This window comes from Octopus sinensis, linkage group LG4, assembly GCF_006345805.1.
Source record: "Octopus sinensis linkage group LG4, ASM634580v1, whole genome shotgun sequence".
Taxonomy (NCBI): Eukaryota; Metazoa; Mollusca; class Cephalopoda; order Octopoda; family Octopodidae; genus Octopus; species Octopus sinensis.
In genome coordinates this window covers 118,259,215-118,286,028 of record NC_043000.1, presented here as the reverse complement: position 1 = coordinate 118,286,028, position 26,814 = coordinate 118,259,215, and the positions used below count along the sequence as shown (strand labels likewise).

Here is a 26,814-nt window from a genome sequence, read left to right as displayed (position 1 = left end):
AAATTTTTTTTCACATTAGGTGTGTGCGCAGGAGTGGCTGTGTGATAAGTAGCTCGTGTGCGCAGGAGTGGCTGTGTTGTAAGTAGCTTGCTTACCAGCCACATCGTTCCGGGTTCAGTCCCACTGCGTGGCACCTTGGGCAACTGTCTTCTACTACAGCCTCGGGCTGACCAAAGCCTTGTGAGTGGATTTGGTAGACGGAAACTGAAAGAATCCCGTCGTATATATATGTATATATATATATATATATATATGTGTGTGTGTGTGTGTGTGGTGTGTGTGTGTGTGTGTGTTTATGTGTCTGTGTCCTCCCAACATCGCTTGACAACCGATGCTGGTGTGTTTACATCCCCGTAACTTAGTGGTTCGGCAAAAGAGACTGATAGAATAAGTACTAGGCTTACAAAGAATAAGTCCTAGGGTCGATTTGCTCGACTAAAGGCGGTGCTCCAGCATGGCCGCATTCAAATGACTGAAACAAATAAAAGAGTAAAATAGTATTAGCTGTTATTTGTTTTTATTTATCTCTCACCTACGATCTTCATACTCCAACAGTTTTACGTAGTGATCTGAAATTACACTTGGGAAGGTATGAGGCTATGAAACCAGTAGCAAGAGGCGTGGGGCCTGACCGGAGCGACACTTTTATGGGTGGGATCTGCCGTATAAGCCTGTAAGAGCTTGCTTCTACCCCAAATAAGGGGTTTATCCAAGGCGCCACACGCACGAGTAACACTACTGCACTTGCGGTTTTCATATTCTGATAATTTTACACAACGAATCTAAAATTGCATTTAGGGAGACTTGAGGTTATGAGGCAATATATTTGTCAGGAATATAATAATACTAGCTATTTGGCCCATGCTTCGTTCGGGTTTTGGTGGTGATGTTTCCCCATCTCGTTTACCTTGTTTGGGCGCGCTCCTATACAAATTAACTTTTCTTGCTACTACTATCAATAATCTTTTCTACTCAAGGCACAAGGCTCTAAATTTTGGGGGGAGGGGGCCAGTCGATTAGATCGACCTCAGTACACAAATGGTATTTGCTTTATCGTCCCCGAAAGGATGAAAGAAAAAGTTGAACCTCGGCGGAATTTGAACTCAAAATGTTAAGACAGACAAAATACTGCTAAGCATTTCGCCCGGCGTGCTAACGTTTCTTATTTCTTTACACAAAGGGGCTACACACAGAGAGGACAAACAAGGACAGACTAACGGATTAAGTCGATTACATCGACCCCAGTGCGTAACTGGTACTTAATTTATCGACCCAAAAAGTATGAAAGGCAAAGTCGACCTCGGCGGAATTTGAACTCAGAACGTAACGGCAGACGAAATACCGCTAAGCATTTTGCCCGGCGTGCTAACGTTTCTGCCAGCTCACCGTCTTCAGAACCGCCTAAATATTCTCAACATTAAGGCTGCGAGCTAGCAGAAACGTTAGCTTGCTGGGTGAAATGCTTAGCAGTATTGTGACTTGTGGTATTTCGTCTGCCGTTACGTTCTGAGTTCAAATTCCGCCGAGGTCGACTTTGCATGTCATCCTTTCGGGGTCGATAAATTAAGTACCAGTTACGCACTGGGGTCGATGTAATCGACTTAATACCTATGTCTGTCCTTGTTTGTCCCCTCTGTGTTTAGCCCCTTGTAGGTAATAAAGAAATAGGTATTGTGACTTGTGAATAATTCTGTGGTGTTTTTTTCTTTTTTTTTTGGGGGGGGTGAAGGTTAGTGTTGAAATTGTTGTTAATGAATTCTTTCCTTGTTGTGTTGTTAGTAATAGCGTCCTGCGTGTGGCAGACGGTATTATTTTATTCCCCTTTGTGGGGGGTGGGAATTATCCATTTTGAGGCGTTTTTCTACAAATTTTGTTTAAAATGAATACTTCCTCTGCAGAGGAAAAAAATTGTGAAATGTTAAGTATGCCGACGGCAGACAAACTTGTTGAAGCGCCAAAAACCCATAACAGATTGTGCTGTCTCCTCTTTATTGTCTCTTTGTGGGAAATAAAAAATTTGCGAAATGCCTAGCGGTATTTCATCTGTCTACGTTCTGAATTCAAATTCCGCCGAGGTCGACAAATTAAGTACCAGTTGCGTACGGGGTTCGATCTAATCGACTGGCTCTCTCACCCGAAATTTCGGGCCTTGTGCCTAGAGTAGAAAAGAATATTCTCAACAGCCTAATCGTGAGATAATAATAAAAGAGGATTTCATAATGAGTTCAGTTCTAACAAAGAGATAATGAACTGTGAGCGTTAAAGGATTTTCACAGATTCTTCAGCTTTGAGGCAGATTTTGATGATCTTTTGGAAAAACAGATAATGCCCTTCTTCCAGTAATTCTCATTATGTAGCAGTCAGTATTAATGCCTCCCACCACTTCGCTACCTTTTTTCGGTCACGCTTAAAGTAACTATTTTCCGGAAAAAAAAAAGAAAATGCCAGCGAAACGCTTCTCAATGGAAAATAGTCTTCGTGTTACGGAATCACAAGTTACATCAAGATATTTTGGAACGCAATGGTTCTGTAAGGCGAATATATCAGTATTTATAACAAATATATTGACTGACGTTACTGAAGGTATGATCGGGTACATTAATACCAGTAATAAAAAAGACAAAAGAGCAGACTTTAGCAATAAAATTATTCAAACGAGAATTGTTGCTATTTACTAGAATGAGTAGTCACAACTCAACCTTTGCAAGGTATTTTCAGACACAAAATTATGAAAAGGCTTTGGTTTGCTTGTATATATTTTAAAAATTATTTTTCGTCTTTTGCTTATCTCAGTCATTGGACTGCGGCCAAGCTGTGACACCGCCTTGAAAAATTTAGTTGAACAAATCTCAAGTACTTATTTTTAAGCCTAGAACATATCCATATCTTTTGCCAAACCGCTCAGTTACGCGGACATAAATGAACACCAGTTGTCACACATGCATATCCGACGGGTTTTTACAGCTTCCGTTTGCCAAATTCACTCACAAGGTATTGGGTCAGTTCGGAGTTAGAGTAGAAGGAACTTTCCAAGTGGGACCGAACCCAAAATCACGTGGTTGTAAAGCAAGCTTCTTACCCACAGCTATGCATGTTACCAAACTGCAGAAAACAGTTTAGGAATTAATCTTATTTCTGTTTCTGTTTCTTTATTACCCACAAGGGGCTAAACACAGAGGGGACAAACAAGGACAGACAAACGAATTAAGTCGATTATATCGATCCCAGTGCGTAACTGGTACTTGATTTATCGACTCCAAAAGGATGAAAGGCAAAGTCGACCTCGGTGGAATTTGAACTCAGAACGTAACGGCAGACGAAATACGGCTACGCATTTTGCCCGGCGTGCTAACATTTCTGCCAGCTCGCCGCCAATTAATCTTATTTCGTACCTTTCTAGACGGGTCACAAGCATGATATCAATTTACAGATTGTATTTTTCGCAAATTAGTGTAGTAAGGTGGTGGGGTTTGGGAGAAAATAACATGAGGCATTTCTCGAGAGATGAAATCTGGAAATCATTGATTAAGGAAAGGCACAGGAAGATGAAAGACGATTGAAAGAAGATTTATGTAAAGTTGATATATATTCAGAAGGATCATTGCGGTAACTGAGAAAAGACACGAAAGAAGCAAATAGACGTTGGAAACCTGAAGGACAGCGAACCTTATCCTTCTTTGTTTAGCAGTTCGAAATATAAACATGTGAGGTGTCCTTGATATATGAGTAGTATTATTTTTCGACATATTGTGCGTGCTTAGCAACCGTTCAAAAGGTGTCAGATCAACCTGAATGAGAATCCGACGTCTCACTTAAGAAATTTATGCAAAAAAAAAAAAACTCCCATTGTTATTAGATATTCAATTTTGTGCTGAGATGGGAGGATGACAAAGGACCAAGATGATTGTCACTGCTGACACAGATTTCTCTCACAGAAATGCACGAACTGGTTTGCCTGGCGTTGAAGGTAAATAAATATTTTGTAACTTCGCACAAACTTTTTGTTACTGTGTCAACCAACAAAGATCATATTGTTTAACAAACAGAAAAACTGAAAACAGTAAGTTATACACGACAGATGTATATAATTGGATGGTCTCAAATTCTGGTACAAGGTCAGCGACTTTAGTGGGAGGGCAGCTCTGGACTAACCATTAAGCAAAATAAGAACGTGCTTAGGGCATCAAGGGAAGTGGGGGTATCATAGAAATGGTAAATAGTTTACGGCACAAAATAAATCACTTTAACTTGCTAATATAATATTCGAAGTGTTCATGATGTCATTGACAGAAGTTGATCGAAGATTTTGCTATTAATAATTGTAGAAAACTTTTCAAATATAAATTAAATGGACTTATATAAAAACAAATATTTTTTTATCATGAAAAATAAAAAATATATTTCATGGTTTATTATTGTTTATATATTGAATTATGAAGGCGCGTAGCTTAGTGGCTAGGGTATTCGACTCACGATTGTAAGGTTGTGAGTTCAATTCCCGACGACGTGTTGTGTCCTTGGGAAAGACACTTTATTTCACGTTACTCTAGTCCACTCAGCTGGCAAAAATGAGTAGTACCTGTATTTCAAAGGGCCGAATCTCCCCGAGAATTAAGTTAGGGGTACACGTGTCTGTGGATTGCTCAGCCACTTACTTGCACGTTAATTTCACGAGCAAGCTGTTCCGTTGATCGTATCAGCTGGGACCCTCGTCGTCGTAACCGACGGAGTGCTCCTAATGTTTTGAATTACATTTATATGGGAGCACGAAAATCGTTTAAATGCTTAGAGCCTCTATGGGTCTTCATCCAGCCTTAGTGGGGAAAGTGATAATCGATTCTCAACCGGGATCCACATGGCCCCTGAGGGTCCATATAAGAGTTTTGAGGGTCTATGCAACAAAATAGTAAATTAGGGATCTACAATTGTATTTTAAAGATCCCTAAAATCTTTGGCTTTAGACGTATATATTGGTATGTATTGCAAGAAGACAGTTAGGTTTCTTTCTCTAACATTTTACAGAGTTCAACCTATACAATGTGTGATAAAACAAATAGGAATTTTGAAAGAAGTTTCTATAAAAGTAGTTTTTAAACATTGAATGGCTATGGGTAAGGTGGAATGAAATAGTAATCAAAGGGGTCCATAAAAAAATTGTTGGGAATTCCTGGGTTACATCGACCCCCAGTGCTTAACAGCTGGTTATAGTGTTATTGATTTCGAAAGGATGAGAATCAGAATTCGAACTCAGAAGGTTAAGAGCCGGGTGAAATGTTTGTTCCTTCTCATGCCATGCCTGGCTCATAAGGGCCGGTTTCCCGGTTTCCTTGGCGTATAGGTTCCCCACCTGGACGGGACGTCGGTCTGTCACAGGTGAGCTACAAGATGCAAGAGGAAAGAGCGAGAGAAAGTTGTGGCGAAAGAGTCAGCAGAAATTCGCCATTACCTTCTGCCGGAGCCGTGTGAAGCTTAGGTGTTTCGCTCATAAACACACACATCGCCCGGTCTGAGATTCGAACCCGCGATCCATCGACCGCGAGTCCGCTGCTCAAACCACTAGGCCATGTGCCTCCACGCCGGAAGAAATACTACTATGTAATTTGTTTGATACGCAAACGATTCAGCCAGCTCGCTGCCTCGTATTATGAGGCTTGATATAAACGGTAAAATAAGAATAATGAAGGATGTGGTTCCCGGTCGAGCCACTGCTGCGGAAGCTGAGGGACATGGGGACGGATCCGCGTGATCTGTGTTATGAAGGAAATGTGACGGCTTATGCGGATGACGTCACCATCATCGTGTCCGATGAAAGGCAGCTACCTCGGGTAGAAGACGCCCTCAGAGGATACGAAACAGTGGCAGGAGCTAAAATTAATCAGGAAAAAATCAGTCGGCTTGCAACTCGGCACCTGGCGGGGCAAGTCGATGCCTCCCAACAACGTCGTCGGGCGCTGGACGGAGGGCCCGGTTAAAATGCTCGGGGTCTGGTTTGGACCGGACCTCCAGGTGGAGAAGAACTGGAGTGAGGTGACGAGCAAGGTGACATAGCCCAGAAGTGGTCTGGGAGGAAGTTATCCTTGTTGGGAAGGGCGGAGGTTGCACAAGTGTTCATAGCATCTGTGATAACCTGCCGCCTAACCGTCGTGCCTTGCCCCAGTTTGTGGCTAACCAAGTTGGAGCGGATCCTTTTCCACTTTTTGTGGAGAGGTAAAACTCCACTTGTGAGGCCTCCATCTAAAGGGTGGGCTGGGGATGCCCTGGCTAATGATGCTCAAGCACGCGCTAAGGCTGAGACATCTCTGAGCAGGTGTGGTCAACGCATACCGAGCAGTTCTTCCCAAAGTTAAAGTCCCTTGTGGACTTAGGTACATGGATCACGCGGAGACCCAAGTTGGGGGAATGGCGGGAGGAGTGCAGACAAGCACTTTCCTTCTTCTCTCGAGGGAGCAATGCTGACAGCAGAGTTACCACAGTGGATTTTTATTGCGGGTTGGTAGAGCTTAAATCCGACGATAAGAGGCAGCTAGCTGACCTGTTCGGGAGGACTTCGGGTCAGGATTTCTGGATAACTACCAGAAATCTTTGACCTGGTTGTGCTACCGATCAGCTTTACCGGTTCGAGAAAGGTTGTCAAGGCATGGTATTGACACCTCCCCCACGTGTCCAAGGTGCGGGCGTGCCAGTGAAACGGTTACGCACGCCTTCGTACACTGTGAGGAGTTGAGGGAGTTGATGGCCTTTGCCGAACAGCTGATGTCGGATGCAGAAAGAGTACGGCTCTCGTCCGAGTCCATGATAAAGATTGTACCACCTTCCTCTTTCACCAAAGAAAAGAAGGTAGTTTTTGTCTGCGTAGTAACCATACTGAAAGATGAGGTATGGAAGACGCGAGCGAAAGGGATTGCGACAGGCCAATTCATCTCCGGACGTGGGCTGGTGAATTACTTCGCCGCCCATCTTTCCAGCAAGATCCATCTGGAGAGGAGGAGCCTGCCGCAAAGAGCGTTTGGAAAAAGATGGATAACAGTGGTAGGAACGATGAGAATGCACGAGGCCGTGCTTGCACGGTCGGTCGGGGCATAAAAGAAAGGAAAAGATTACCAAAAGGGGTAATCAACTGGTGGGTTAATTCACTAACCCGGAACCCACCCAATTTCCAGCCAATCATCACTTATATTTTTAACTCCCATCCGTATAATATATGTAAATCCATCTGTCTTTTCATCTTGTATATAAGAATGTGTGTCTGTCCCCTACATGTCCCTTGTCTGTCCTTGTAACGTCGCCTCTATGTAAACCTTTTTATAGGTGAATAAAGAAATTGGATGTGGTTCCCGGTGCAATGTCTATTGTATCAGCTGTCATCGTAAATTGCATCTGTGTTGTTATAGAAGCTACTTCTTCCAAATGTAAAGAAAACGACGTGACGCTGAACAATTTGAGTGTGGGTGTGACAGAGAACGACAGACAGAAAAAAAGGACAAGCAAACAGGGAATGGAGGGAAGCTAGACGATGTATGAGCGACAGATCTGACTAATTTAGGTCATATTTACAAAAATACAAATACCGTTGTACATTGGGTGGGACATTTTAAGCGACATTAGAATATAAAAGAAATGAAATAACGTACTTGTGGAAATACGGTTTTGTTTGTTTGTTAATGTACAGAGCGAACAATTAAAGGGATATAACAGCCAAATCTAAGGCGGCGAGCTGGCAGAAACGTTAGCACGCAGGGCGAAATGCTTAGCCATATTTCGTCTGCCGTTACGTTCTGAGTTCAAATTCCGCCGAGGTTGACTTTGCTTTTCATCCTTTCGGGGTCGATTAAATAAGTACCAGTTACGCACTGGGGTCGATATAATCAACTTAATCCGTTTGTCTGTCCTTGTTTGTCCTCTCTGTGTTTAGCCCCTTGTGGGTAGTAATAAATAGGTATTTCGTCTGCCGTTACGTTCTGAGTTTAAATTCCGCCTAGGTCAACTTTGTCTTTCATCCTTTCGGGCTCGATTAAATAAGTACCAGTTACGCACTAGGGTCGATGTAATCGACTTAATCCCTTTGTCTGTCCTTGTTTGTCCTCTCTGTGTTTAGCCCCTTGTGGGTAGAAAAGAAATAGGCATTTCGTCTGCCGTTACGTTCTGTGTTCAAATTCCGCCTAGGTCGACTTTGCCATTCATCCTTTTGGGGCCGATAAATAAAGTACTAGTTTCGCACTGGGGTCGATGTAATCAACTTATTCCCTTTTTCTGTCCTTGTTTGTCCCCTCTTGTGGGCAATAAAGAAATATATAACAACCAAATCTACTCTCATATCTCACCGTCCTATCTTAACTGACGTTTACTGTTCATCTTCACTAGCTCAGCTAGTGGGGTGCGTTGGAGGCGGAGCTCCTCGGGCGGCACTTTTAAAGCGGTACCACATTTGAGTCTGCTGTCGGCAATATACGCTAGTGTTCATCTTATACTTGTTTCTGTAAGATTGGACTGCGGCCATGCTTGAAGAATCTAGCCGAACAAATCGACGACAGTACTTATTTTCTATAAAGTATGGTACTTATTTCCCGGTGTCTTCTGCCGAACCGTTAAGTTACAGGGACATAAACAAACCAACACTGGTTGTGAGGCGTCGTGAGCAATCACAACGACACTCACACACACAAAAGTCGGACAAAAATTGCAGAACATTTCTGTATTTACCGTTAGGGTTAGTGTTGGGGAAAAAAGTCAAAATTGAAGAAGTTGGGTGGAAAGGGGGTGGATATTTCACAATGCCGATTTTTGGCAATTTTCCGGAAACTCCATACCCGAAAACGGCGATTTTTGGCAAAACATTACAAGAATAAACAAATTTGGGAGAAAATGAGGTGGACGGGCGGAAAATTGTATCTACGCCCGTAAATTAACGGATGCGACTACAAAGATAACGATACGATAAATATTAGGGTTGATATAATTAATTAAAATTCCTTCAGCGCGCTGCTACAGCATAACTGCAGACTAATCTAAGCAAAAACTAATAATTGACCAAAACAAAAACAAAAGCAAATAAATTCAACATTTTCTGTTGAGTATTTTGTCTCATCCACACACTCCGTAGATAGCCTGAAGCGTAGCTGGAGGGGTACAACGGGGGCGGTTCTATCCAGGCAACGCTTTTATGGGAGTTAATGTTGGGTCTGCAGTATAAGCCTGTATATGATTTGAGGGCCTGTAGCAGCAAACTTAGGGGCTTCCCCGAGCGGCACAGTCTAGCCACGCAACTGCACGTTGTGTGTCCCACAACTGCTTGAAAAACGGTATTGGTTTGCTTACGTTCCCCTAACTTTGTATTGCCACAAAAGAGACCGACAGAATCAGTACCAACCCTTAAAAAAAATGAATAGCGGAGGCGATAAAATCTTTCAAAGCGGTGCTCCAGCATGGCCGCAGTTTCAATGACTCAAGTTATAGAATAAAGATTGGTTTACTATTCTTCTCCGCACATACAAACATACCACCTCCTGGGTCGTATTCAAAATAACTTCGTTGATTTATTAGCAATGTTTCATTCACCAATAACCTTCACACTCTCTTTAAATCTTGTAAAGCTAATAATACAATGGCTACTGTCGTTCTAAACTAGTTTACTTCCTTCCACTTCCAGCCATTCCCACTCGATATATCAACATTCCCACCTTCTGACACGTTTAATGAATCTCAACACATCACTAATCTCACACAGAGCTAATTTTCTTGTCGACCTATGAACTTCCGTAGCACCTTCCCGTCAAATTTTTTGTTCGGTCTATAGATGCTCAAACCGAACTTCACCTGCGACAAGAAAAAAATTCACGTAACGTCCTTATAGCAAAAGCTATTAGGCTTATTAATGTATTTACACAGATCATGTTAATCACATAAATCTTTAGGCGATTTAAAGCGAGATTCTCCTTCTCATCCAAATTTTTTTGAAACTGGAACTCAGAGGATATGTGCTCCGTTTTCTCGATATACAAATGTTTCTTTCCTGAATTAAGAGCTATAATTCTTAATATGACAGTTCACGTAGCCTATTGTTGTGGTGTTGTGAATAAAGTGCAAATTCACATTAAAGCATAGGAAACTTTAAAACGTTTTTAACAAAAAGACTAAATCTGACAAAAGACTTGAATATCAAAAAGTAAAAAATAGTCGAAAATTTAACAAAAACATCCAACTGGTTTTATAAAATGGGACAACCAATGACGAAAATAACTTTGAAAGAAATACTAGAAGTAATAAATGCTGTTGCTCTTAAAATACAATCTGTTTCAAAAGTCTTGTCTCAGAACTTGCCCATGATACTCTCTCTCTCTCTCTCTCTCATACATCTTTTACTTGTTTCAGCTATTAGACTGCGGCCATGCTGGAGCACTGCATTGAAGGGCTTAGTCGAACAAATCGACACCAGTACTTTTTCCGAAGCCTGGTACTTATACTGTTGGTTTACTATTGTCGAACCCTTAAGTTACAGGGACGTAAACAAACTAACAACGGTTGTCATGCGCTGATAGGAAACAGGCACAAGTACACGCATATAAATATAAACGAGTGTGTGTGTAACTTAATCTCCCTCAATCAAATCTACTCACAATGCTTGGTAAACTCGGGACTGTAGTGAAAGATACTTGCCCAAAGTGCCACACAGTGGGACTGAACCTGGAACCATGAGGTTGGGAAGAAACTTCTTACGACACAGCCACGCCCGCATCTATATATCTCACTGTATTGGCCAGAGTATCAGACGTTTCTAATACATTGCTGGTAACAATGCGGTTCCTCGCATGGTTACTATTTTACTTGTTTCAGTCATTTGACTGTGGTCATGCTGGAGCACCGCCTTCAGTCGAGCAAATGGACTTCAGGACTTATTCTTTGTAAGCCTAGTACTTATTTTATCGGTCTCTTTTGCCGAACCGTTAAGTTATGGGGACGTAAACACACCAGCATCGGTTGTCAAGACATCACCGCTGGGAGTTACCAGGGACTTCCATGGTAGGCAAACGGCTAACTGTTAAAAGGATGAAATATTTAACAGGAAGAATTATTTATATGTTTTGTTTTTATATATTCGTTTTTATCACAGGTATTTCAAAAACTTAACTGAAAGACGATGTAACATACCTTGAACGAAAGCAGTATAAGATAGAATAACAAGAAGAACCCGAGGTTGATTGAATATTTGCAACCAAGGCGGTCGAAAGGGACCGAAACCGTAACGAAGATCTTCTGTTTCTTCATCTTGAGTAACTTGGGTTCCATTTTCTTGAATGCTTTGTTTAACCGGTTCATTTGTCTTCGTCTCGTTGTCCATGAGTCTGTTAAAGGAAAAAAATAATTATATTTTATTGAGGAGATAATGCCTTTTATACGATAAATATTTGTTTGTTATACCAATTCAGAATAACAAATGTATTAGCGTATTTCATTACAGTCTAAGGATCTTTTCGGTTTGAACGACAGTTTTTAACATAATTTGTAGGTAACTAAAAAATTTTAAACTTCGTATACTGGTAGAATGTGTTTATAGAACATCTTTTTCTCTTGGCTTTATTGAAAAAATTCTATAGTTTGTAAGATATTTTCTTCAATTTCTGCAATTTCAACCAATCAGTGACGTGTATTGAGGTAAAAAAAACATTCTGTGCCGTATGAATATGTCCCTCGTTTAAGAAACAGATTGGGTTTATTTACATTTGTGAAGAAAAAAAAGACACCCTTCCCCACACCCCTAACCCTAACCCCTAAAACAGATTGAAATGCAATAGATCGATACTTGGGTCATAATTATGGGTGACAATTTTATATGACACCGCTAGAAAAAACTGCCGTTCAAACTGTAAAGATCCCAGGGATCAAAGTAAAATATTTAGCAAATATTTGGACCAGTTGTGGCTGAGAATATCTCGATCGATGATTATGTAAAAATAATATGTCGCTGTACGGTTACATTTTTTTTTATTATCCATACAGAGGTACATAGAGGGGACAGTACAATATGATCTGGGGGTCATATATAACGAATGAGTTGGTTAAAAATTTAAAAACATGATAACATCGAATGGGGCACAAAAGACATTAACAAACAATGAGGACAGCATGAGGTTAAAAGTAGACAGGTTTGCTCCGACCCCACGAGCCCTGCCCTTTTAACCGACACCTTGCTTTTCCATTATGACATGCTCTCGCAGGGTCTTTTACTCCCAACATGCGTGCAATACGTGTCCATCGTTTTTGAAACACACTCTGTGACAGACACCTTCTCTCCAGCCCCACATGTCGCTGAACGGTTAAGAAGCTCGTTTTGTAGCCACATGTTTTGAAGTTCAGTACCAGTGCGCGGATTTTTGGGCAAGTGTCTTCTAATACAGCCCTGGGCCAACAAATGCATTGTGAGTGAATATGATAGATATAAACTATGTAAAAATCTGTCGTGCACATTATGTTGTATACTTGTTGTGTTTTTTCAGCACTGTTTGGCAATCGGTGTTGGTTTGTGTTCTTTTCCGTAACAGTAGTTCTACGTCGGCAACTGGTGGAATGAATATAATAAAAATAAATGCGCCCTTTTAATGCGTAACCGGCTCACAGGCCCGGTTTCAATGGCGTATCCCCAGCTGAACGGGACGCCAGTCCATCCTCATCCAACAAAACTACAATCTAGCTCTGAACAATATATATTTCAGGTATAAAGTAGATAAAAAAAATAATAAATGGGCCCTTTTAAAGCCTAGCCAGGTTAATGGGCCCGGTTTCTATGGCGTATGTGTTCCCCAGCTGGACGGAACGCCAGTCCATCGCAGCGTTACTCATTTTTGCCAGCTGAGTGGATTGGAGCAACGTGAAATGAAGTGTTTTGCTCAAGAACACAACGCGTCGCCGGTCCAGGAATCGAAACCATTATCTTACGATCATGGTGCTGACACCCTAACCACTAAGCCACGCGCCTCCACGATGGAATGAATAGCAGACGTAAAAAGGAAGGGGGAAATACTAGGGTGAATTTCTACGACAAATAATCTCAAGCCGATTACCCGCTGTCCAATGACTGAAACAAGTAAAAGGTAAAAATAATAATAATAAAAAGATGTAAACATTCTAATATAAACAAATGCATGAATTCATTTCATTTAAATGATTTAAAACGAAAGGCAAATCTGAATGTGAAAGACGTCCTAATTACGTTTGCAGTGGTTAACGAACTTGATATGTCCGTACATAGTAAAATCCAACACGATTTTTCCAATAACATTCTTTTAATTAACCTGTTGGGGCTGTACTTCAAAATTTTGTCCTATTTCTCTCTCATTTCTAGTATTTATTTTACGTGCAACTTGTCACACGTGTGTGTGTCTGTTTCTTTATTGCCCACAAGGGGCGCACACAGACGGGACAATACAAGACATGTGGGGACTTATAACAATAAAAAAAAAGAAATTAAAGTATGATAATATAAATGACAATGAAAAATGGAAGTGGAACCACTCGCCCCACTTACGAGCAGCCCCATTTTCTACCTTTTAAAACCTGATCCCTCTAGCATATCAAAACCAGTTTCTTCCAATAGACTGTCATATGTCGTGTAATTTGGTAGCAAATCCCAGTCATAATCTAACTCAAAATGTAACCGTTTTCAGACGTATATATTATCTCCTCTTGTTCCTTTGTTGGGAACACACACCTGTGCCACTCCCTGATATTATTGTACCCAATAGTTCCTACTTCCTTTATCTCATCCCATGAAAACACCGCATCTATCAAATCGTTATTAGATCCATATAGTATGAAAGCTTTACAGTTTGTTTTTTTTACTTCGGGGGTGAAGTTTGAAATTATTTCTGTGTGTATAACGCGTGCATTTACTTAGAAAAACGATACCTAATGCTTTGCTAAAGCGAAATTAATATTATATATACATACATAGATATTAGGCAGAAGCAACAAAGTGACTCTAGGTCCGAGAGTTTCGTGCATTAGCACTTATCACAAAAGTTACGGACGTTACGTCATTCTTTGCTTTTGTTGAATATTAATAAAAATAGATTTTAAGTTCTATTTTTTCCTGCTGGCATCACCATACCTGTACATATATTCCTGTTTGCTTATCTCTCTCCCCTCGTGGAAGACGCGAGCAAAAGGGATTGCGACAGGTCAATTCATCTGCGGACGTGGGCTGGTGAATTACTTCGCTGCCTATCTGTCCAGCAAGATCCGTCTGCAGAGGAGGAGCCTGCCGCAAAGAGCGTTTGGAAAAAGATGGACGACAGCGGTAAGAAAGACGAGAATGCACGAGGCTGGGCTTGCACGGTCGGTCGGAGCATAAAAGGAAGGAAAAAGATTCTCAAAAGGGGATAACCAACCGGCGGGTTAACTCACTGACCCGGACCCAAAACTCATCCGATCATCATTTACATTTATAATTTTAACCCTCATTCACAATATATGTAAACCTATCCGGTTTTTCACACTGTATATAAGAAGCGAGTTTGTACCTCAAATGTCCCTTGTCTGTCCTTGTAATGTCCCCTCTATGAAAACCTTTTAATAAAGAAATATCTCTCTCCTCTCTCTCTCTATATATAGATATATGTGTGTGCGGTGGAGTCCTATCTACTTTTTCAGAGACCTGTAAGAAGGTACCGTCTAAAAGAACAACAGGTCATTATTTTTTTGTCTTGCTTTTCTCTTGGCTTTTTCTCATGCCATCCTCACAAATTAATTCGTCAAATATTCAAACAATAGCATTACGAAAATTTATGCAAAACGTAGATTAGTCCAGTTTCATTGAAATGACAAAAGAAGAAATATTAAGATTCAACCAACTGGAAGAACAACAAATTCACAATTTAATAGAATACATGCAAAAACAACGACAAAGAGTGGGAAATTGCTTTATATTTGAAAAAGCTACTGTTGGCCTTCAGTCGAAATCAAATATATCTACCAATAATAGATTTTCAGTAATTTAACTAGGCGCGATAAGGAGCCTGCTTCCCAACCACATAATTCTAGGTTCAGTCTCACTGCATGGCACCTTGGGTATAGGTCTTCTACTATAGCCTCAGGCCGACCAAAACTTTGTAAGTGGGTTTGATAGACGGAAACTGAAAGAATTCCATCGTCTATATGTGTGTCCCTACCACCACCTGACAACCAGTGTTGGCGTGTTTACGTCTTTAAAAAAACGTCCTGTCGTCTATTTGTTCAACTAAAAATTGTCCAAGGCGGTGTCCCAGAATGACTGCAGTCTGGTAATCGAAACAAGAAAAAGAGAAAACATATAATCCTGATGACAGTGAAATTTATCTTGAATAGCAATGTGCACTTCAAAGCATATAACCTCGTGGTAAGACTTTCGCCCCCACCCACCCACCCAAAAAATACCCTTTAAAAAATTATTTTTCGACACGAACTCTCCTTTTCGGCTACGGGGAATACGAATCTGCAAAAACATTGGCAAAAATCGACATTTTTAAATTACTACGGCCCCACACCCATTTCCTTCATTTTAAACTTTTTTCACAATTTTTTTTTCAAAATCTGCGGAAAATACGGACATCATGATTCGGACAAAAATTTCAAAACATTTCTATACTTACGGTTAGGGTTTTAGGGTTAGTGTTGGGGAAAAAAGTCAAAATTGAAGAAGTTGGATGGAAAGGGGGAAAAAATTTCACAATGCCGATTTTTGGCAACTTTCCGGAACCTCCGTATCCGAAAACGGGGATTTTTGGCAAAAACATTACAAAAATAAAAAAAAAATTGGGAGAAAATGAGGTGGACGGCGGAAGACTTTCCAACCTCGTAATCGACGATAAACAAAAGTTGTATTTGCGATCGTGAATTGGTCAGAAAACGAACATCTTTTTCAGTTCGAACGAACAAGACGGTTTTGTATAAAGAATATTTAAGAAAAATTGACCAACTTCTAAATAAAAAAAATAAAAAATGCCACGTTCAGGCCGCTTCTAATATTTCGCTAATATAAGGCAGCGAGTTACCAGAATCTTTAGTACACATGGCAAAATGATTAACAGTATTTCGTCCGTCTCAACGTTTTGAGTTCAAATTACCCCCACAATCAACTTTCCCTTTCGTCCTATCTGGGTAGATAAAAGATGCTGAGCACTGAGGTCGCTGCAATCGACTTGCTCCCTCTCCCGAACTTGCTGACGTTGCGACAAAATTTGAAAATCAATATTTACTAATGAGATCGTTGGCACGGGACTTCGAACAATGTCGAACTTCTGATCTATGACCAAAGTGTTACGTTTATGCCGCATAAAGAAAATCGCAGTGCTTGTCTCCATGACGAAAATCCATTGCGTATTAAGTCGACAAATTTATCTGTTTGTGCTAAACAAACTACAATTACTCAGCGGAACTGTATCAACGATAAACGACATTAACCATATTTATACTATTTCATCCATATATATATATATAATTTTTTTCGTAATGAGATAAAAAAAGGAACCCAATGCTGTGTAGATTTTAGAGCAGCTGTTTCCAGGATATTTATTATATCCCTTCATCGGAGACGGTGTGAGAAGATGGTTAAGAAATAGTTAATTTAGATAAGATATAAAATAGAGAGTGAGGTGGAGGAAATAAAAGAAAATAGATGTGAGATATGTAAAGACATTGCATTTGTAGATAGATTTTTAAGGCACAATGGTATACATGTAAGATTCCAATACCTTATGAGTAAAATCCAATAGTATTTAAAATTTGTCATTTTCAAGTATAGAGTTTATACAGTGTTATTGAATCAAGGGTTTTATTTAAAGTGACCTAAAAAATATACTTACACACGAGAGGTGTAAGGAAAAATTTTGAGCCTTGAACCTTTATCTGAAGTCTTGTACTATGTTTTGCTATTTTGAGGCTTAAGACTTTTCATATACCCCTCGTATGTATATATATATATATATATATATACACATAAATTTAAAGCTATTTGTGGTCTTAATTCAAATAAAAATTATGTAATAACTGAAACAAAATCAAAAATGTTGCTTCGAATGTTACATTCATCACGGAAAGAAAACTTGTTTGCATTAGGACAAGCAATATAAATTATGTGGAAAAATTGACCATTAAGCAAATCTACGCTTGGCAACTAGTCGAAACTGTAATAACAACACCCAATGTCTTAAAAATACGAAGAACGAATTATAAAATTTCAATCGCCGTGATTACCCTTTCAGTAGTGTCGATGATTCAACTGAAATTTATTTTGGATCTATTAAAAAATTCATATAAAAGATTTAGAATGTGACATGTTTTACCTTTAATCACTATCTATACTACCCTTTAAGTTTTATCCTACATAAACCAACAACTCTGTTCTCTTTACCGGTGATCTGAACTGTTATAATCTTTTATTTCCCATTCTTCTAACGTCCCGCGTAGAGATAGCCATGCTTAAGGTAACTGCTTATTTCATAAAATTAACATCCACTTGAAAGCTGAACATACTGGAACACCTCCGGATTTCACCAAACACACTGAAGTTCTAAACTACTAGCTTATCTCTCTACATTATTGGTACGATTAGTCCAGTACTCAGCTTTGGCTTGTTGAGACGCTTCTAAAATATTTTGTATTCAAGACGATATCGAAACCGTTTTCATGACACTAGCAGGCAAAATGGAAAAGGCGTTGCCCCGGATAATAGCGATGGAGCTTAATTCATCGAACTGAAAATAAAGTTGTTAACATGGTGAATCCTTTTCTTTCTATTAAGTTGGAAACTTGACTGAACGTTGAAATATATCTTCATTGTGTCTTTTCTATAAGCATTTCCATAGTCATTGCTCTGATTAACTTTCTAGTTTAGTACACTTTGCCAAGATCTTTAAACGTGTCACCCGCTTCTCTTCTCAGGAGCATCGTTCACTTCGATGCTTCCAAAAGGGGTAACCAACCGGCGGGTTAATTCACTAACCCGGACCCAAATTTCATCCAACCATCATTTATATTTTTAACTCCCATCCGCAAAATATATGTAAATCTATCCGTTTTTCATATATAAGAAGCGTGTTTGTACCCTAAATGTCCCTTGTTTATCCTTGTAATGTCCCCTCTATGTAAACCTTTTTATAGGTAAATAAAGAAATATCTCTTCGATGCTTCCTGTTAGTCAAATGTCATTTTATTCTAATAGCTTCTTTCCTTGAACTGCTGCTCTCTGGAGCACACTACAATACTCTTTTCTTCTGGTTCATTCATGAAAAGTTAAAGGACTGGGGAAAGGCAGAAATGTCAGATAGATGGGATGAAGAAATGGAAGTGGTGTTGTTGGAGGAGCAAGTGAAAGAACTTGAAAATAAACTTGGTGATGTATACGTGTTGCTTAGGGGAATGGTACAGAAAAAGAGAAATAAACTCTGGAAAATATACGAGTTAAAATTTGGGGATTTCGTAGATTTTGCAGTAAAAAGGACAAGTAAGTGATGTTGACTGATGGGACAGTTAACAATGACTTTCACCTCTCATCTATCACCCTTTTTTCCATCCTATCATTCGACTATTTTTTTTTTAATGTTTTGTGTCTCCAGTGTGTTGTAATGTCCTATCTATATAAAACCGTATGGTGAATAAAGAAATAAATACTCTTTTCTTTTGCTTCATGATATTCAGTCCTTTAAGATTTCTGTCAATTAACGTCTTTTAAATTTGTAAGGCCCTTCATTGATGTTCCTTATGCTATAGTAACATCAAACGTTGTTTGAGATAAAAATTATTAAAATATTGCAAGATGAATCAATTGATTAAACTTCAATTAGAAAATGGTACCGGAAAGACTTCTGTCCCCCCTCCCTCCATTTTCTCCCAAATTTGTTTAGTTTTGTAATTAATTTTTTTGTCAAAAATCGCCGTTTTTGGATACGGAGGTTCCGGAAAATTGCCAAAAATTGGCATTGTGAATTTTTTCCCCCCAACTTCTTCAATTTTAACTTTTTTTCCAACACTAATCCTAAAACCGTAACTGTAAGTACAGAACTGTTTTGAAATGTCCGCATTTTTCCGTATTTTTAAAAAAAAAATTTGTAAAATTTTTTTGAAATTTTTTTCAGAATCATAATCTCCGTATTTTTCCGCATATTTTGAAAAAAAAAATTGTGTAAAAAGTTAGTGGGGTGGGGTGGGGGCAATTTAGAAATGTCGATTTTTGCCAATTTTTTGCATATTCGAAAAGCGGGGGTTGGTGTCGAAAAAAAATTTTTTTAAGGGTGATTGGCGGGGGAGCGAAGTCTTGCCATGGTGCCATTAGAATTTGAATATAAATAAGCATTCAATTTTATCAAACCTCGCGTCGATAAAATTAAATGCTTATGTAATACAAATATTACAGTAAAAAAATAAATATCCATTAAAGACTGGAATTAGAAATAAAGAACCGCAAAACTTAGTATTTATTGAAGCCGATTCTAAAATGGGTTTGCATTTAATATGGCAAGTTGAATATTGGCTAAACTCGCTTAGGCTGCGAGCTGGCAGAAACGTTAGCACACAAGACAAAATATGTAATGGCGTTTCTTCCAGCTTTACGCTCGGTGTGCATATGCTGTCGAGGTCGACTTTACCTCTCATCTTTTCAGGGTTGAAAACGAAATACTAGTTGAGCACTGGTAGTCGATGTAATTGACTTGCTCCGTCCCTTAAAATTGCTGGCTCTGTGTCAAAATTAGAATATTATTACTATTGTTTAGGCGGCGAGCTGGCAGAATCGTTAGCACGCCGGACGAAATGTTTAGCGGTATTTCGCCCGTCGCTACGTTCTGAGTTCAAATTCCGCCGAGGTCGACTTTGCCTTTCATCCTTTCGGGGTCGATTAAATAAGTACCAGTTATGCACTGGGGTCGATATAATCGACTAATCCGTTCGTCCTTGTTTGTCCCTTCTGTGTTTAGCCCCTTGTGGGTTGTAAAGAAATAGGTATTTCGTCTGTCTTTACGTTCTGAGTTCAAATTCCACCGAGGTCGACTTTACCTTCCATCCTTTTGGGGGTCAATGAAATAAGTACCAGTTATGCACTGGGGTCGATATAATTGATTTAACCCCTTGCCTCAAACTTGCTGGTCTTGTGCCAAAGCTTGAAACCAATATTATTACTATTGTTGATAATGTAATTGATTTGAATATTGAAAATGAATTGATCGCACGTGTTAAATATTCGGAATTTTCACTTTCACAAAAATGCAAGCCACAATTCGACTCCGTCCATGTACGAAACCGAATAAATGGAAGACTAGAACGACTGACATTTACAAAAAAAAAAAAAAAGCAAATTGGCAAGCGAAGGATTAGAAACTGAAATCTGAAGCAATGCATTATAACCAACTGATAACAGCGACGAAACTGTATCAACCATCAGAAACTGGATGACAAAGTTTGAAACTGAAGCAATATAAAAGCCACTATAAGCATACTGAAGTTGATTGTTATTAGTGCACCTGGGAAAAGATTCAAGAATTCTGATGCTCCTAAAAATTACCAATTCCAAAAAAATGTAAACGCATCATTAATATTATTTTCAGATTATTCGTTAATCATGACAAATCTTAAAGCACCTTTAAAAAAACTGACAAAAAAAATTAAATGACTGCCAATAAAACTTTAACGAGTTCAAACGAGTTGGTAATTATTAATTTTGCTGTCAAATTTTACGGGTGTAATATTCCTAAAGTATTACCAACAAAAATTTTGACTCAACTTTTGAATGTCATCATGGCCTGACTCGAATAAAGCAAATAAGTTTTAGACACTGCTATTGGTGAGAAATACAAGCCTATATACGTGCAGCCGTTTAAATATCTAACATGTGAATTGGTTGCTATTGCAACTGATAAAAAGTGTAATGAATGGCCAAAAGCATTTGTGCTAAGTCAAGGAATAGACATCGGCTACTCCGAATTATCTATCTACTGTTATTTATGACATCGCTCGTGCGTTTATACTGGTTTTAGCTTTAAGGTTTTAGGGTTAGGGTTAAGATGTCAGGGTTTTAGGGTTAGGGTTGTAATAAATGACAAACGAAATATACACTGCCGACTGTTGTTGTTGACAAACAATGGCAGTAATCTTATTCAGCTGAATACACGTCATTGATTGGTTGAAATTACCGAAATAGGACAACTTTAACGTGAAATAACTTCGTAAATATAAGTTTTTCTCAAAAATGCCAAGAGTAAAAGATGTTTTATATTACACATTCTAACAGTGTCCGAAGTTTGAAAGTGTTTAGTTACAAAAAAATATTTTTTAAAATTTGTAGGTCAAAAGGTAAAGATCCCAATACATTTATATTTTGAAGGCGGTGAGCTGGCGAAAACGTTAGCACGTCGGGCGAAATGCTTAGTGGTATTTCGTCTACCTCTACGTTCTCAGTTCAAATTCCGCCGAGTTACGCACTGAGGTTGATATAATCGACTAATCCGTTTGTCTGTCCTTGTTTGTCTGTCCTTGTTTGTCCCCTCCGTGTTTAGCCCCTTGTGGGTAGTAAAGAAATAAGTATTTCGTCTGCCGCTACGTTCTAAGTTCAAATTACGCCGATGTCGACTTTGCCTTTCATTCTTTCGGGGTCGATTAAATAAGTACCAGTTATGCACTGGGGTCGATATAATCGACTTAATCCGTTTGTCTGTCCTTGTTTGTCCCTTCTGTGTAGTAAAGAAATAGGAATTTCGTCTGCCTTTACGTTCTAAGTTCAAAACCACGTGGTTGCGAAGTGAACTTCTTAACTACAGAGCCATGTCTGCGCTTACATGGTAGAGATTATTGTATTGTAAGAATCCGCATTCTATTACTACAGCATTTAATCCCTCTTTCAATTAGGTAGGGCTAACTTTTAGGGAATCTGCTGAATGAATTTGTCAAGTAATTTAACCTTCGAAATGATTCAATTACCCAGTCGTTTTATCTCTATGAACATGTAAGAAAACCTACATATCTAGAACATAAATTCGGCAAAGTAGTTCCCTCACAAATCTGATTATAGAATTATTAAAAGCGGGGCTTCTGTATTTTACAGGGCCGATGAAAACGTTTGATATCTGAAAGTTAAATTCCTCATTGAAATGAACCAAGAAAATAATTTGCTGACAGTAACATTTATACAAACTACAGGGTATTGTAGTTCAGATCAGTCGAGAATTAAGGATTATTTATGGATAAAGCAACGTAGAATTCAGATTTGTTACAAGATACAAAATTTCCAAAATACAGTAACCGAATCTCCGATAGCATATTTAAAAGACAGATTGATATTTTTCAAGGAATTAAGCATATGTATTATAAGCTGTAAAATGCTGTGTACGCTGTTTGTCGATATTAAACTCTACTTATTTATCTATATATTATGTGTATATTCATCTATCTTAAATCTATATTTACCGATATAAAATCTTTGTATGCATGTATGTACGTGTCTGTCTGTCTTTGATTACGACGGTAAGCAATTAAAATAAAGTGAAACAAAGTTGAAAATTTGTAACGTTATAGAAACATCAAAAAGTTTAGAGCAGAATCAACTTTAGCAAATTTTGGTTCTCGACGGAAAAGATAAGTAGATTTTTGCATAAATTTACATACAATTAAGCTGCTTTAAGCTGTTTCATAACGTTATTGAAACAAAAGGTGTAAGATATTTGGAACTAGTTAAAAATATATAGTTGAAGTAACAAATAAGCCCAGTCATATTGTAGAAAGTAGCCTTTTTTAAAGCTCAGAAGTTAAAATATATGATTTTATATACAGCCTGGCATTTTAGGCTGCCGGGTTCGATCTTTTAAACTTTTATTCGTTTTCTTTCTTTGTTTTCTTTTTATTTAAAAAAAGTTCTAGTTTAAAGGAAATTAATCATTGTATAAAATATTATTTAGTAAATTTTTAAAACGATATTCATACGAATTCGTGTTACATTTTTTTGTTTGTCTTGTAATGTCCCTTTCTATGTAAGATCATTTTGATCATAACAAAGATTTCATTTTATACACAGCCATTGTCATTGTTAGAGTTTGACAACATTAAAGTTAAGAAAAGTATATGTAGATTGTTTTAGAATGATTCTTATTTAGTATCCCAACCGCCGAATGGACTGTAACTTAGTATTCTATTTAACACCAGACCAGTAAGTTTTGAGGAAGGCGGCAAATCGATTACATCGGCCCAGTAGTTGACTGGTACTCGTCTTATGGACCCTGAAAGGATCAAAGTCGATCTCAGTAACATTTGAATTCAGACCGTGAAGCTTGAAGAAATGCTGCTAAGGAGAAAATGAGTCTAACCTGTCCGTTATTTTCACCATTTCATATTACAGATTTATTCCAAACTGCATTGTTTGTATCGTAGAAAAAAAAATAAATAAAAATCTCCATCGGCTTATTGGGATCATCTCACTTGATTCTTACACAAAAGGAAATTTTATCAACTAACTGCTTCGATAATCGCAGTTGAGTGAAAATTTTCAACCCGCTATAAGGTATGTGTTAATCCCAACCGTATATGTATTCATTAAGCAGAAAATCTCACCTGAATCCTTTCTTCGCATTCATCTTATTGGCTTTCATTTATGATTCTTCTATTCTCCACTGAATAAATATTCCAGGTAATCCTTTTACAGTTTATTTTGCTTGTCGCAGCGTTAGTGTTTCGAAGTGCTTGTTATGCTTTCAAAAATCTTAACTAAATCTAAACCATAATGGAGCGATGATATGAATACCAAAATTGAAATAAGGAAATTTATAATTGTGGAATTTCCATGGGCTTCTCTAGTTTCGCTTTATATTATTCGATAAACTTCATGTCTCAATAATATTCTATTTTAACAAAATGGAATTTTTACAGTTAAATTTATAAACTGAACACAATTGTTTAACCTTTGCTTAGTGTTTTCGTTCTAGTTTTCAGTTACATATTATCAGGGACCATAGTCATAATTTGGAGCAGTTTTTCTTTCTCCCATTGAATTAAAAATAAATATACTTGCTTCATTTTTTCCTATAGCAATTTTCTCTCAATTACTTTTGGAATAATATTAAAAAAGTTACAATATTTTCCGAAATTTGTGGTGAGAATGTGTATGCGTGGGCTTGCCAGTGTCACAAAGTTTTGATGTGTAGTAAAACATTTTAAATAGTACATGTAGATATAATAGATATAAACATGTTCGATTGCGCGATGAACAGCTGAGAAGTTAATAAAATATTGAACAGAAGTTGAGGGAGAGGCAAACATTTTTGAAACTCATAAAGTAGGGCAGAAGTATTAATTATTTTATAATTGGCGTCGCTCATTGGACTGTGGGCTATGCTAGAGGAACGCCATCCTGCGATACCATCGATTGACATTTCATAAGTTTTAAATATACAATTCACTTTCTTACGCGGGAACATTTATTGCTAAAAAGAAAATCATTATATTTGTGAGTCAAACAATACAATGGAAAGAAAAAAAAATTAAGAAAATTGATTGCTTTGCAATTTTCCCATTTTAACGTCACATAAATCTGTCGATTACAGGAATTTTGTTTCGTCATATATTTTGTTTTGATTTTATCGAGTAAGTAAAACCGAGACTAGAAAGATAGGAATCGGACGTCCTCATCAATTATTTCTAGGCTGCCTCGGGTTGTCTCAGCATCAGTTTCGACAGAGTATGTGCTCTGGATAAATTATTGGAAGAAAAGTAAATGGATGCAAGCGCTATGCTTCTAAATGCGTGCAAAACAATAAAATACATATTGATAGGAAAAACAATGAAATTTAAAAACAACAACAGAAAAACAACCTCTGGCATTAATGTAGAACATTGCGATTATGACCCAGTTTAAACTATAGAATATCACTTGATTGATTTGTCTGTAATCTTGAGCAAATGATGACAATTCCTTACAGCATTCTTTTAGAATTCGACGACAGAAAAACAATTATTTAAAATTTCCCTTCTCGCTATAATCGATAAATAGATAGTGAGGTCATTGAGAGAGAAGTAAAAGTGTTCATCAATATCAAAAGTAGTTTATAAATTATCAGAAACGTAGGAGTAAAGATCGATACATATTTCTGGTGTTTATGATATCGGAAAATAAGTGGAAATTTAAATCGTATTATCTATGTTATTTGACGTCAAATATTTACCATTATAAGTAGCTCTGAAATTTTGGGAGAGAGGACTAGTGGGTTACAGCGACCCCAGTGCTATACTGGTACTTAATTTATCGACCTTTGCGAAATTTGAACTCAGAATGTAATGAGTCGGGACTATGGTTGCAGTCCAATGATATATATATATATATATATATATATATATATATAAATCTCTGAGCGGGGTATAAACAGTAGCTGCACGACATCGTGAAGTATATTTGCCACTTCAATGTGGCTAACCCTTAAGGGTGGATGCTACTGTAGCTTGTAGCCCCAGAAGGACACACTTTCTGATAGGGCACAGAAAGTGTGTCAATAGCCAGCTGGAAGTGTCCTCCTGGGGCTACAAGCTACAGTAGCATCCACCCTTAAGAGTTAGCCACTTTTAAGTGGCAAATATATTTCACGATATATATATATATATATATATATATATAATATATAATATATAATATTTATAGTCTATTTATATATATTATTTCAGTTTCTTTCTTTGTTGACTACAAATTTCATTTCGTTTTTGGATTTGGTTTGCAAAATTCTTTATGTGAGTTCGTGTTTTGAAGTATATTTTGTGTCTGGGGAGAGTCGTTATATTTTAATACTTTGTTATTGAACACACTCACCGGTGAAATTCCCACTCATTTATTCATTTGTTTTTCTAAAATTTTCGTTGCGTCTTGCAACATTTTCAATTGTTGTTGAGTGTGTTAAATAATAAGGCACTAAAAGAGAATGACACTCCCCAGACACCACAGAATACACATTTTAAATTTGAATATGATATTCTAAATATGTATTTGCAGTTTTGTCTGTGGATCAGGAATTATATTTATCACAAATTTCATAAATTATCGCTTAAAACTAGATGTTTTTAATGCTCATTAAATATTATTTGGAGAATTTTTTTTCCAAAAGTTAAAATATGTTAGTTTATGAATTGACTTTCTACACATAAACATTTACAGACCTGCATCTATATGCACGATATGATTGCATGATGGGTTTCATGTTTGTGTGAGGATGTCTTTATATTTATCTACCGTCGTTTAGAGCAGAACATTTAGCGGATCTTTTCGGCTTGAACGGCAGTTTTTTCTAGCGGTGTCATATGAAATTGTCACCCATAATTATGACCCTAGAATCGATCTATTGCATTTCAATCTGTTTTAGGGTTAGGGGTGGGGGAAGGGTATCTTTTTTTTCTTCACAGACGTAAATAAACCCAATCTGTTTCTTAAACGAGGGACATATTCATACGGCACAGAATGCTTTTTAATTCAATAGACGTCACTGATTGGTTGAAATTGCAGAAATTGAAGAAAAAAACAACAAATATCTTACAAACTATAGAATTTTTTCAATAAAGCCAAGAGAAAAAGATGTTTTATAAACACATTCTACCAGTATACGAAGTTTAAAATTTTTTAGTTACCTAGAAATTATGTTAAAAACTACCGTTCAAACCGAAAAGATCCCATTTAGCTCCAGCGATCACCACCTTGCACAAGCATTCGATACTGTCCGCTTTGTCGACGTCTTTCATGGCATTTGAAGTCTTCAACTAAGATTCCCAACATACAGTCAAGATAGGCATAAACGTTTTCTGTCTCTGTCAACTCCAACAAAACAATTATTC

The 26,814-nt window shown here is 37.9% G+C and overlaps 1 protein-coding gene across 3 annotated transcripts in view; it reads right to left on the bottom strand.

The window, feature by feature from the left end:
* LOC115210946 (solute carrier organic anion transporter family member 4A1) overlaps nucleotides 1–26,814 on the bottom strand; it is a 99,257-nt gene that overhangs the window by 45,150 nt on the left and 27,293 nt on the right. For 2 of the 3 annotated variants that reach the window (XM_029779738.2, XM_029779739.2), the window contains exon 2: nucleotides 11,146–11,339. In XM_029779738.2, the coding sequence (XP_029635598.1) occupies nucleotides 11,146–11,335 (190 nt within the window). In that variant the 5' untranslated portion in view covers nucleotides 11,336–11,339. Of the gene's footprint in view, nucleotides 1–11,145; nucleotides 11,340–23,559; nucleotides 23,821–26,814 lie in introns of those variants that run through there. The other variant, XM_029779737.2, reaches the window with a different exon arrangement.